The 13,380-nt window shown below is 44.4% G+C and overlaps 4 protein-coding genes across 4 annotated transcripts; 2 read left to right on the top strand and 2 right to left on the bottom strand.

The window, feature by feature from the left end:
• Positions 1 to 6,791: 6,791 nt before the first annotated feature.
• On the top strand, positions 6,792 to 7,427 carry ColSpa_01196 (uncharacterized protein; the record flags this gene model as incomplete). The annotated part of the gene is made up of 1 exon (XM_049267408.1): positions 6,792 to 7,427. One exon carries the CDS (start codon positions 6,792 to 6,794, stop codon positions 7,425 to 7,427), a length of 636 nt encoding a protein of 211 aa, XP_049123365.1.
• A 1,301-nt stretch (positions 7,428 to 8,728) lies between these two features.
• On the top strand, positions 8,729 to 10,244 carry ColSpa_01195 (cytochrome P450 monooxygenase aflN; the record flags this gene model as incomplete). The annotated part of the gene is made up of 2 exons (XM_049267407.1): positions 8,729 to 9,174; positions 9,239 to 10,244. 2 exons carry the CDS (start codon positions 8,729 to 8,731, stop codon positions 10,242 to 10,244), a joined length of 1,452 nt encoding a protein of 483 aa, XP_049123364.1.
• Positions 10,245 to 11,064: 820 nt separating this feature from the next.
• Positions 11,065 to 12,276, bottom strand: ColSpa_01194 (uncharacterized protein; the record flags this gene model as incomplete). The annotated part of the gene is made up of 1 exon (XM_049267406.1): positions 11,065 to 12,276. The coding sequence occupies one exon, from the start codon at positions 12,274 to 12,276 to the stop codon at positions 11,065 to 11,067; it is 1,212 nt and encodes a 403-aa protein (XP_049123363.1).
• A 246-nt stretch (positions 12,277 to 12,522) lies between these two features.
• On the bottom strand, positions 12,523 to 13,300 carry ColSpa_01193 (killer toxin subunits alpha/beta; the record flags this gene model as incomplete). Its single annotated transcript, XM_049267405.1, has 3 exons — positions 12,523 to 12,819; positions 12,906 to 13,082; positions 13,127 to 13,300. 3 exons carry the CDS (start codon positions 13,298 to 13,300, stop codon positions 12,523 to 12,525), a joined length of 648 nt encoding a protein of 215 aa, XP_049123362.1.
• Between the last annotated feature and the right edge of the window lie 80 nt (positions 13,301 to 13,380).

Genomic DNA, 13,380 nt, shown 5'->3' with positions numbered 1-13,380 from the left:
ATAAAGCTAGATAGATAATATAAGGTTATAACTAATATATAGGTATAGACTACCTAGAGACCTTTAGTACTACTTATAAACCAGAAAACTATAAAGCTATATTTATAATAAGCATTAAATTAGGCTAAATATTTAAGTAGTTCAACGTAACTAATACCTTTTACTATACCAATATAAATAAAGATATATAAGTCTAACAACCTATAGGATTTTCCTATATAAATAATACCTATTAATATACAAATAATAACTATAAGAATAATAACTTATACTATAAACTAAATAAAGCCTTATATAGTTTAAAACAAAGCCTTAGACTTTAGTATAAATATTTAAGATCTATAATAAATAAATTAAGCTTTAAAGAATCTTTTTATAATAAAGGAATCTTTATAGCTAATAATAATACTATACAAGCTATATTAATATATCACATAAATAATATTATAATAGTAGCTCTATTAAAAGAATATATAAATATCTTCTATAATACTATAAATAAAGAATTACAGATAAAAGACTTAGGAATACCATATACGTTTCTTAAGAACAAGATAACTATATATAATAAGATCTTATATATATATTAAACAGAATATATAAATAAACTTCTAAATAAATATAATAAAAGGGATATATACCCTTATAATATACCTTTAAACCTTAATATAAAACTAAGAAGAAATATAAAGCAAGCAACACAAGAAAATATAACAAAATACTAACAGGAAGTAAGATCTCTACTTTTTACTAGCCTAAAAACTAAGCCTAATATTACATATCCAGTTAATATATATACTTAATATATAAGTAATCCCTCTAAGGAGCATTTTATTACCCTTAATAAAATATAAGGATATTTAAATAAATACCCTAATAAAAGATTAATATATAATTATAATATTAACCTTTAATTAGTTAGATTTTCAGACTCAAATTAGGCTAAAGACCTAGATAATAAGATATTAACTACAAGATATATAACTACTCTAAGGTACTATAATACAATAAGCTAAAATAGTATAAAACAGAAAACTATTACTTTATCTACTTATAAAGCTAAATATATAGCTTTATGTAAAGCTATTAAGGAAATAATATACTTATATAATTCATATAATTATATAATACTAAATTTAGATTTAAAACTAAATCTTAATATACCTATTATCCTTATAAATAATAAAGCTATACAACAAATAACAGAAAATCCAAAGCTATATAAGAAAACAAAGCATATTAATATAAAATATCACTTTTCTAGACAAGCTATTAATAATAATAAAGTATCCCTATTTCATCTATATACAAGTAATAATATTACTAATATATTTACTAAAGTAATAAATAAAAATACATTTAATTACTTTATAGAGACTATAAACCTTAACATAAAAAGGTTTTTATTTATAGAAACTAAAAATAATAATAATAACCTTAATATAAAGAAAATTAAACAGCTAAAATACTAAAGTTTCCCCTTTAATAAATTTTTTATATACTTTTTCCTTATAATATAAGGTTTTTTACTATAACAATATATATAACTATAATAATATATATAAATATATAACTATAGTTTTTCTTTTATATATAAAGGTTTTTACTATAAGATATACTATACTATAAGTTTATTTTAACCTAAAATAAACTTAAAGGAAAAACTAAGAATAAGATTTATTATAAGAACTCTTATCTTATCTAATTATATCTTTATATCTAATAACTATATAAACTTACTATATCTATATTTAGATTAAGTAAAATAAGAGCTTTATAACTATATATAACTTATTTATATATAAGATAGGCTTATAAAAATCAGGTTAACCCTAGAATTCTAGTCTTGGATCTAGTTAACCCTAGAATTCCAGCCTTAGATCTAGTTAACCCTAGATTCCAGAAAACCAACTCCTAGATTCCAGATAAGATTATTTTATTAGATAATTATATTACTAATAAGATATCAAGAAAAGGATATAAGCCTAAGATATTCTTACCTTTTAGAAAGAAAAGAAGATATAATAGCATGTATAAATACAATAACCTTATCTTTCTACCTTTACCTTCACTAAGTCTCTTTACTTCCCTGTGACTATCTAAGAATATTACCAACATATTCTAAGTTATATCATAAGAGGATATAGTACTAGGCCTTTAGCTAAGATATACTTAATAATAGATACCTAAGCTTACAATCTAGGCTACTTTTTCCACATAGACTTAGTCTCTGCCTTACCTAGCACTAGCCCATTTACTCCTTAACCCTTAAGGATACTAGTCTTATCTATATTATATCTATTAGCTAGTTAAATAGCTAATATAGCTAGGATCACAAGATATCTGAACTAGTCCCTAATAACCTTAGTAGATGCCCTATTAACACGTCTAGAATCAATAGATCGACTTCTCTAGACCTTAATAAATAAGTTTCTTTATATAAAGGCATTCACTTATCTCTTCCCTAGAGGCTAAGTATCTCCCATCGCATTCAAAATACACTAAGTAAATTCTCTGACTTGCTAATATGTTGGCGCAAGCCTAAGATCAGCCTAGATCTACACCCAGCTAGCCAGCTTAGCTTCCTGACTAACAGAGAGTCTCTGGAAGTTAGAAAAAGCTGCTGCTCTAGACTGCGCGCCAGTTAGACGGCGTTGAAGGGTGGTGTATAGGATCCCATAGGTCTGGGCTGCTTTGCGCACGCTAATACTACTAGCAACAGCTTCCTGCGCCTGGATAACTTCATACTCTATATACTAAGTTATAAGGTCAAAAAAAAGATAAAGTGAAAAAAGGAGCTTATTTAGATAATAGTTGTAAAAGTTGTAATAGTTATAAATAGGAGGCTAGGAGCAGAGATGTGGCATTTTGTGTGATCCGGATGTGGGGGTGATCCGAAAGTGGGTATCCTGACTTACCAAGACGCTAGTTCTCGAGAGCGCATGTCGAAAATACATGTCAAGTGTTCATATTTGGAAGATCTAGCCCGTCTGCAGGATGTGGGTGTAGGATGACGGCTTTGGGCTGACATTTTGTGACGCAGCCAAAGTTTGAGCTACACCTAGAGGTGTGAACCCCTCCCGCCAGAGTTATCTGTCTGTAGAGGCTCGAATTTGTATTGAGATTTTTCAGGTTTTCTGTGAAGACGAATCTATGCTAATAGACCAGCATAGAGTGAACAATTTTCCCGACTGCCCCGACACATCCGTCAATTCAAATGACGTCGTGATCCAGGTATCGGGGTGCTGCGATTTTGTTACAGTCCGCAACCACTTTCCTGGATCCCGGTGGCAATCAAGTAGTGCCTTCTGAGTCGGACTTGAGTAAGTGACTATGTGGCTTCAGGTGATGGGTAATCATTACGCAGACCTACAGAGTACTGAGCGCTGTTGACCAGGCTGATCAATGTGTAATCATTGTCAAGGGCGGAATCAAATCTCGGCTACATCAGGCTTTCATCCATTCATCCCTCCCATGAATCCTGCTGCTGACATTGCGAGACATCTGGCATCCTACCAAGTGTTGATTGGTCGCCTTCCACTATTTCTGTGTTGGTAGCTTCCCTTTGCACGCAGTCATCCGAACCATCGATCAGCCACGAACAGGGTTGTTAGATTCTGGCGAACCGGGAATGTTTGTTATCCTCATGTGCATGGTTTCGGGTTGCACCATGTTGTCAACACCTAGTACTCCTTTCATTCTACCGTTATCTCGATAGCAGAGCTCGGGGTCTTGAGCCCATTGGACGAGACGGACAACTCCCCTCAGCTGCTCGTGTTTATTGATAACACATTTGCATCCCGCTTAATTTTGACGCAATCCCACTCGTTGAACACCACATATTGGGACGTGTGGTGCTGTTCACGTTGTCTCAGCTCATTGTTCTTTTGTGTCACGCTCAAAAATCTGCTGAGTTCATTTCGAGTATCTGGTTGTCGACGACGTGTTAGACACCTCCGCTACGGCTATCATGAGCAGCAGGTCACGTATCAGAAGAATTGTAGTTTGCGTCGATGGAACATTCTACAATCCTGACGGTAAAGAAGGCAAGTCGATATGACACGACAAATACAACTGCCTGGCCTACTGTACTAACCGTAGCCCAGGCAAGGGCGTGGGCAACAATACAAATGTCTTCCGAATATTTGCCTCAGTGAGGTTCGGCAAGTTCACAGACTCAAATGGAAACGACGTTGAGCAGGTATGAGTGCCTACGAGTCGCAACGAGATCCTAATTAACACACATACGTCAGATTCCGAAGTATTTCCCCGGCATTGGCCTTGAAAAAATAACATTCCAAAAATACAAAGACGGCTATTATGGGAGCCCATGCAAACAGCTTATTGAGGAAGTTTTTTACGTGTGTAATACAGTACATCTCTTGAGACCATGTGCTTACCAGTTCTAGTACTGTTGTACTCAGATCAAATCAAGCGATGACGAAGTATGGCTGTATGGTTTCAGCCGCGGAGCCTGTAAGCTGTCTATCACACCGCAGGAAGCAAAAGCCAGCTAACATCCAGCAAAGACGTAGTACGAGCTGTAGCTGCTCTGCTGCATAATAACACACTCAAAGAAGAAGCTGCCCTTGCCGCAGATAAGTCAATATGGAAACGTATCACACGCCTGGGCCCACGAAAGAAGAATCCCGCGGGAGAGGGGATGAACGGCCAGAAATTTTGGTTCGGGCAAGTGGTTTCATCGCCATTTGATATACTTCAGCGTTTACTAACTGTAGCATTAAAGCCAAGAGAATGGCCGTGAGCCCCCGATCATCAAACTCTTGGGGTTGTTCGATACAGTCAAGCAGTACAAAGACGAAGATGAATTCGACATTTCTCATGTCAGCTCCATAAAGCAAGCTCGACACGCCATAGCAATGAATGAAGAGCGACCGCCATTTCAACCAGTTCTGTACGAATCCCAACACCCAACGGGTCCGACAAGAGAAGAAGACGGATCCTACTTGCAAGCGTGGTTTGTGGGCACGCACGGGGATATGGGTGGAGGAGGCGTCGATGACGGGCTCTCTCTATACCCCCTTCAGTGGATGTTAAAAGAGAGTCGAGATCTAGGGTTGGAACTTGAGTACAATCCTCGGCCCCAGCTCAAAGATCTGATACAAGACCCCTTGAGACTGGCTTTTCCGAGTCCGCCACCACTCGACATGGCTGCTGATCCTTACGAGCCCGCTAAGCCTCAGTCATGGACTTACAGGTACTCTAACGGGATAGAGGTCACTATGTACGATCTCAGACGCTCTCATCGACACGGGAATCTACAGACTGTGCTGCATAACAAGTTGAAAAAGCAGGGGCTACGAAGAGCCACACACAACGTTCAGTTGAATCGCAGTGTTTTTGGCAGCTTAACAACCCTTGGTAAACGGCAAATTTTCAACGCAGATGAATTTGAGAGCCTTCAGGGCTACGACATGGCATGTCAGTAAAATCCCTCTCGATTGCCTCTTCTATAGATGTAATACTGACCAATTCCTACTCAGCACACGAAAAGACGATTATCCACCCATCTGTGTACTTCCTGTTGGACACATACCCTGCACTAGGGATAAAGGAAGCTCTGCAAAGCTTGGATGGGCCGTTGAAGTCCTTCAGGGAAAAGTGTATGACGTACGTCTCGAACGGCGAAGATATGGTATCCGATCCATGGGTTAGAGATATTCTGCCGGAGCACTCAACTTGCAGGATACTCATTTGTGGCAACACTGGTGTTGGAAAATCCACCCTTCTCAATAGAGTTTTTGGCTTTCCAATGGTATGCAAAACTTTAATGACACTCGCGACGCAAGCTTACATAGGCCAGACCCAAGAAAATTCAGACCAGAGGGGCGAACATAACATTGAAGATGGATTCGAATCCGATCAGCATCCAGGCATAATTATACATGACTCGGAGGGGTTTCAAGCCGGCAACAAGAAGGAGGTCGCGGTATTCAAGAAGTTCCTAAAGAAGCGGGCCGATAGCAAGGACATACAAGACCAGCTTCACGCAATATGGTATGGCAGGGCACTCTTTTCGGAGGTTTCAAGGCGCTTGGCACGTCCACTGACTGTTGTTCTATCAGGCTGTGCATCGATACGGACACTGATCGTCCTGTCCAATCGGCTTTATCAAATGTACTCCAGGAGGTTACTAAGAACGCTCCTGGTATCCCCCTTGTGATTGTGGGGACTAAAAAGGACAAGTTCATCAAACTGCGTCGATTAGACACTAATGCTGGAAATCCCGGTCACGGAATCGAGACGGCAGAACAGATCGAGACAGACCTGTTGTCAGCCCGAGAAGCGCTGTTCAGGAGCAAATTCGAAACTGAACCCGAAACAGCTGATATTTGGCCTCAGCTGGATGCCAAATTCGCTTTTGTATCCCGCGGTAAGACCATTTGGCCACAGATAGTTATAGTTGCTTTGCTTCGTGCTGACTTACGACTCTTTAAGATGACCAGGAGTCCATCAAAGAGCTAATACATAAGACGATGGGCTCGTTTAGTGACACCGTAACATCGGAAGCAATGATCGCAGCCCAGATTCCAGATATTGGTGCCAAAATCGATCAAGCCGTTGAGAAGACCTTAAGGCTTCTTCGGACAGCGGTGAACACTGCCTCTTTGGGGGCGGGTTTCGGACTTACATCGTTTGTAGCAACGCCTTCGATATCAAGGCACCTCTGCTACGAGATTGCCCATGGATGTTTTGGTATGCCCTCGGCAAAGGTGGACGAGATCAATTCTATCTTGAGTCACCTTGTATGGGCGAATCTGTCTTCTTTCATGGCGCAGACGCTCGGTCAATTCAGCGTAATCTGGGGCGGCATTGGTTTTCTGACAGCAACCACAGTAGTGGGGAGCATTCCCCTCATCGTCGGAGCGCCGCTTTTCGAGGCGCCGGCAGCGGCACGGATGGTTATCAAATGCGCCTGCGACTTGATCCTCATTCTCGATCAAGCTTTCCAGGAGGGTGGCAAGAGCGTGAGCCGGGAAAAGATCGAGCGCACGACAGCCATGTACACGAAGAGCAATGTCCCGGGTATAGAAGATGACACCCAGGTTATGAAGTCTCGACGAAGACTGGTTCATCAGGAGATCAACAAGCTCATACCTCTTGTGTCAACTATAGCAATGGAAGCGCTTCGAAAGAAGAGTGCAACAGTGGCTCTGAGTGCATACCGACACAAGAGTGTTTCAGAATACCGGGATGGCATAAGGGAGATCCTCGCGAAGCACAGAATTCCACCGCCCGAAAGTACTGAATTGGACAATTCCGACGTTGCGTCTGTAGGATCAGACACACTGTATTCTGGCTCGGTGTTCTTCGATATTCCAGAGGATAAGGAAGAGATGAATCAATTCTTAGGAGGGGCAGGTGAGGATATAGCCGAGCTCAACAGGGTCGATGTTCGTGTGTGAAGAGCGAATAGGTAGTATAAGTCTATAGAAAAGCAGAAAAATTCTCTTCACAATACAAATGATTTTAACTTTGAGAAACAGAAGGAACCACAGCCCTTTCAAGGTGCTTTACCCCACGTTATGGTAATAACAAAACATCAAACGTCATATCAATCATAGTCTTACGAAACCCTCAAACCCGTCCCCAGGGAAGATGCAAAAGACAACAATATTTTTCGATTTCGGATTCTAATCTCGTAGGTGGGTTCATGGGATTATCAACCATGACGGCAGGCACAAGCGGACAAGGCAACTTTATGTTCCGAAAAAGAGCCAACTATTGGCCAGTAACTACGGATGTACGATACAGCAAAGACAGCCAAAACCACCAAACCCCCTGGCAACAGCCCCGGACAACAATGATCCACGGATTGGTGACTGCCTAATCCTTGCGCTATGGCAATCTCATTTGTCACTAACGCCAGGTTGCCCCAGAGTTTGCGATGTCGTGGCATCTATCCAATAGGAAGCTGGCACTTTATCTACCAATATTGTCTAGATTCGTTGCTTATGTCAGACGGCGTCTCCTTTGGAATATCCCATCGGCTACGGAGTCACTTCAGTTTTGCCAAGACGCGGAGGGTGCCCGTCAGTCTACTGCCAGCATATTTCCGTCCAATCGAGAAACTCAGCTGAAACGATTCTTGGAAAAACAACGGAGAAATCAAAATGACATGCGTCCACACCCGATGCCCGATGGGATACAAGCAGACTATTTTTCAGGTAGACACACAGAGCAAAACAGAAGTACAAGCTGACTGAAGTGGAAAATGAGAGTGGGGATAAAGTGGAGTCAGTACATTCGACATCTTCGCTTACTTGATTGGATAACCCCGCCTCAGTCGTCGAAGAAATGTCATCTTCAAAGACATAAAAGCTTCCACTCCATTGCGGGTTGACACAATTCTGTTCGTTGGTTTAGGTTAAGAATTCATTTGTGAGTTCTGGAGCCAAGAGTCTTTGTGCCCGGCAATTTGTTCATTCTATCCTTACCCTCTCAGCGATGGAACTGACCCTAGGACTCTGCTGTCGGGCGCTGGGTGTTCTCGCTGCGTGCTACATCGTCAAGTTCTTTATTCGTTTGTATCAAGTCAGAACCAAGATTCGTGCGATCTCGAAAAAACATGGAGTAGTAAGCAATGAGCCAGATATGCACAGCTCAAAATTTACCTGATTTTCCTCCCTTGGACAGCAGCTGACAACTGCAGGATATTCTACCTCATTCGTTTGTTTTTGGTCACCTGCTTCTGGTTGGCAGTTTGATGGCGAAGCAACCTCCAGGTCTCACAGGCATGGTCATGCCATTGCTTTTGCTGAGACAATATCCAGAACTATGCAAAAAGGGTGTTGTTTATGTCGACACGTGGCCAATCGGGCCGCCGATGCTCGCTGTCTTTCATCCGCAGATTGCAGACCAGTTCACGCAAGAGCGTTCGCTGCCCAAGCACACCATGATGAAGGAGGAGTTCGAACCCCTCACTGGTAACAACGATCTCGTAAACATGGAAGGTCCCACCTGGAAGACGTGGCGGGCAGTTTTCAATCCCGGTTTCTCGGCGCGCAACATCCTCTTACTGGTACCTGCGATGGTCGAAGAAGCACTGGTTATGAGGAAGTCTCTTGAACAGCTCGCTGATTCAGGAGAGACCGTGCCGTTAGAAGCTGGAATGATGAGAGCGACGGTGGATATTATTGGCCGCGTAGTACTGTGAGTCAATCTGACAGACCTGCCTTGCAAGTGAGCTCGTCAGACTGACCTATGCGTGCACCAGAGGCACACGTCTTCACGCTCAGACAGCCGAGTCTCCCCTTTTTAACGCCCTTCAGAAACAAATCCGCCTTCTTATTACAGACAACGGACCGGCAAATATCATGAAGTCAATCAACCCTATTCGTCCGTTTTTGATGCGCTATCACAACTACATCATGAAGGGTGAGATCCTCCCGCACGTTGAGCGTCAGATGCGCGAAAGCGCTTTTGAACAGAACAATCCCAAAACTATCAACAGCCTCGCCATTGCCTCATACATCAAGGAGGTCACAAAGACTGGCTCTGAGACAGAAAGGAAGCTAGACTCACATTTTATCGATACGGCTATATCTCAACTCAAAATCTTCCTGCTTGCAGGCCACGATACTACATCAAGTACGCTGTGCTTTGCGTACTACCTCATCAACACGTATCCAGAAATCCTTGGAAAGGTACGGGCCGAGCACGATGAAGTGCTCGGGACAGACGCGAGTCTTGCAGCCTCGCGCATCGCTGAGGATCCAGCATTACTGAATCAGCTGACCTACACCAACGCGGTATTGAAGGAGACGTTGCGCCTCTACCCACCTGTCGGTACCGTCAGGCAAGGAGCGCCCGATGTTTTTCTCACTCACCCAGAGACTGGCGAGCGGTTTCCCACGGACGGCTGCATGATATATGTTACGTCCCAGACCATGCACCGCTGGGAATCATTCTGGCCCCAGCCGGACGAGGTGATCCCTGAGAGATGGCTAGTCAAGGAGGGTGACCCGTTGCATCCGGTGAAGAGTGCTTTCCGACCATTTGAGCTTGGGCCAAGAAACTGTATTGGGCAAGAGCTCGCTATGATGGAAATGCGTCTCATCTTGGCGTTGACGGTTAGGGAGTTGGATGTTGTGCCTCAATTTGCTAATGATGCGCCTGAGATCTTTGGAGAAAAGGGTTTTCAGTGGATGACGGGAACACAAATCACCTCTCATCCCAAAGAAGGGATGCCTGTAAAGATATTCAGAAGGTCCCAGACTTGAGCAGGCTTTAGCTTCCAATTCAAGAAGCATAACTAGGCTTGAGAATTGATAGTTAGTCATGAATAATGTTCTAGCCTTCTATCCGATTCTTCCGGTTAGTGGAAAGGCATAACGACAACAAGAACTGTGAAGAATCACAGCTACCAAGCACCAGTCACAAGCCACGTATCTGAGGTATCACAGAGGGTTTTAAGTCTCAACGGCATATCAAGAGGCTTTCTTTGTTTGAGATAGCTACCTGGTGATCCGAATCGATATAGCAACATGAAGTGATGCGAATATATGGGGTATTGTGTGCGATTAAGCCTGGGCTCCCGGCTCTGGTGGCAAGAGAGAAAAGATGCATGCTAACTAAACAGTTCTAACTCTTCCTGCTCCGTAATAGCATAACCCCTTTCTCCTATCGTGTCCCATGAATCGCAATAATTGTTTTCAGAGTGCCCTTGAACAACGCGGTTTCGTGAACAAGAAATCTGTTCGGTACTGTGTCAGACGAACCCTTCATTGGCTCTCGCACAGCCATTATCGTGGGCACAAGTACCAAAAGGGCTTCATTTTCGGTACATGTCCTTGCTGTCTCGACATAGCGAGATGCTTTGAAACATTACGATCAGAGCCCCCAATTCCTAGACAAGCCTTAAAGCGGTCTTATTATGCATTGAGAGAAAGTGTCATATCTTGAGTCGTAGTACACACAGAATAAAGTCGCAAGCCGATAGGTGTAAAGTAGATTAATCATAGTGGCTATCTCTCGTCCTCATTATACACATCTCTAGTTCATTCTGTAAGTAGCACGGGAATTAACTGTGATTTCCTGCTGTTAAGATCTTATAGCTACAGAACAAAAGCCACCCCAGAAATTGTTATTCGAGTCAAGCTTGGGCTTGACGTTGCCGAGAGTGTTATACTCGCCAGAGCTCATGCCGCGCCTTGAGTTGGCGGCGTCCCGGAACTTGCCGCGGCTGAAGCCGGTGCCCAGGAGGATGCTGAAAACGGTCATGAAGGCTTTGTCCCGGTCGTGGAAGATGCTGTAGACGGCCAAATCGACCTCGGCACCGACTTCGACCAACTGAAGCAAGGTGCGCACGCCGGTCGCGATGACACCGCCGCCAGTGGGGCCGTTGAAGGGGATGAAGAAGAGGAAGCCCATGATCATGTTGAGGATAAACTCCTCACGGCGCTTCTTCTCAATCTCCTTGGCCTCCTCGACGATGTTGTCCATCTGCGCGACCGCCTCCTCAATGGTGAAGGCGGGCAGCGAGCCGGCGTCGGTAACGTTCGACATTTCGAAGTCGTCCTCGAACTCGGCAAACGTCTTCATGTCGCGGTAACGGTCGAGCAGTCCCTTGGTGCCGGGGAGAGCCTTGACGATGACGTCTTTGGGGTTGTGCATTTTCGTCTTGTCTCTGTCCATGGTAGGGAAGTCGTGGAAGAAAATGCTATTCCAGGCAATGCAGTCGTTGACATCCTTGTCAGCGTACTGGCAACTGTTGGCGAGGGACATTTGGCGTTTCTCGAACCTGATCCACTCCTCCTCGATGCCCCATGTCTCTAGAATGTCCTTGAAGAACCCGTTCCGGTCGTCAAGGGTAAACGTGGTGTTGGGATGGCCACCGCCAAAGCACTTGCCGCCCTTGTCGGTGGCCATGAAGTTCTTAATCTGACCAGGAATCTGTTCCTTGATGTAGCCCTCCCAGATAGAGGGATTCTTGTCGTAACCGTTGTCAATGAGCTTCTTGTACTTCTTAAGCGCGCCGTCAGAAACGGCGATCTGTACATCGACGATGTATTTCTCCAGGCAGTGCGACGGAATCGATACATTGCTGCGGAAGTCGCCGCGCGTGACGTTGGGGAAGGCAAAGTGCAAGTGGGTGTAGGCGTCTGTGTTGATCTGGCCCTCATCCAAAGTCAAGCACTGGCGGTTGAAGTTCCAGCCCTCAAAGTAGCCAAGCTTGACCTTCTTTGCCGGCGCGGGGCCCTTGACGATGTCTCTGCCGCAGTTGCTGATACAGCCGTCCTTGCCGGGAGCCATAGTGCCCGGAGATCCCGTCTCGGACATAGAAACGACACAGAAGTCGTCCGTCATACCGCATTAGCCCCAGATGTTGCAGCAAACATTGAGAGGGCACGGGTTTAACTCGCTAATTTTGGCCCCAGCGGGAGGCTGGGCGGTGTCGTCGATGGTCGGTCCACACATCGCGTTCTGAGCCACAAAACATAATATCAGTACATAGGATATTCAACTAGACTCAAGGGAGGTGAAAAGATCTATCTTCACTTACAGGAACAATTGCAGCATAGGCGCGGCTCCCTTGCTGACACACATGTTGAACTTAGGGTAAAGCAGTTTGCAGCCGTTCCAGCCCCATGCGTTCTTGTCGAAAGTCTCGAGCTCTTCCACGGTGAGCATGAGGCCCGCAGCGATCTTGGAGCAGTAGTCGTTCTCCTTGGTGGTGTAGACGGCGCAGTAGCCATCGGCGTCCTCCTTAGGCCTCAGGTCAGGTAGCGTGCCCCGAATGCAGCAGACGTGTTGGCCCTCAGCCAGGCTGGAGCAGAGGCCGGTCTTCGAATTCGCCTTCATGAAGTCATCTCCATAAATTCCTTATTGGTTGGCCTTTGTCAGTCCTGCTTGGGCACCAGTGCCGTGCAATTTCAACTTACACACTTGTTGGCTAATGAGCCACAGTCGTCACCCAGCACAACCTGGCGTGTCTTGCACGTGCCGTCCGAGTTTCCGGAAGGCAGGGTGCTGGGGAGGGTACCGCTGCTGCAGCAGACACGCTCGTCGCGCACAAGCGAGTTGCAAAGGTTGGCGCAGTTGAAGTTCTGCAGTTGAGTCTGCGAGATTTTGCATCGTTCTGCCACGGCATAGCAGCTCTCACCCGCTTGCACAGTGGTGGACCTGCAGTTGGCCCGGAGAGCAGCCTAGAGAAACCGGTAGAGGTATCAATACCCCGAGCAGGGGGCTGGTGAGAGCTGGCCGTGTCGTTGCCGGTGGAGTTCTTGGGTAATGACAACTCCTCCACGGGAACGGAAATGCGCAGGGTAATAGTCATTTAGTCTTCGCCTGCATCCGCCTGGGAGACACACTTGCAGTTCGCCTACGTCCTGATTGCCTCCTGGACAAACTCGAGGT

The sequence above is a fragment of the Colletotrichum spaethianum genome (genome assembly GCF_022836535.1).
Source record: "Colletotrichum spaethianum MAFF 239500 DNA, contig02, whole genome shotgun sequence".
Lineage (NCBI taxonomy): Eukaryota > Fungi > Ascomycota > Sordariomycetes > Glomerellales > Glomerellaceae > Colletotrichum > Colletotrichum spaethianum.
The sequence above is the reverse complement of the archived record's forward strand: the minus strand, read 5'-3'. Positions and strand labels throughout refer to the sequence as shown.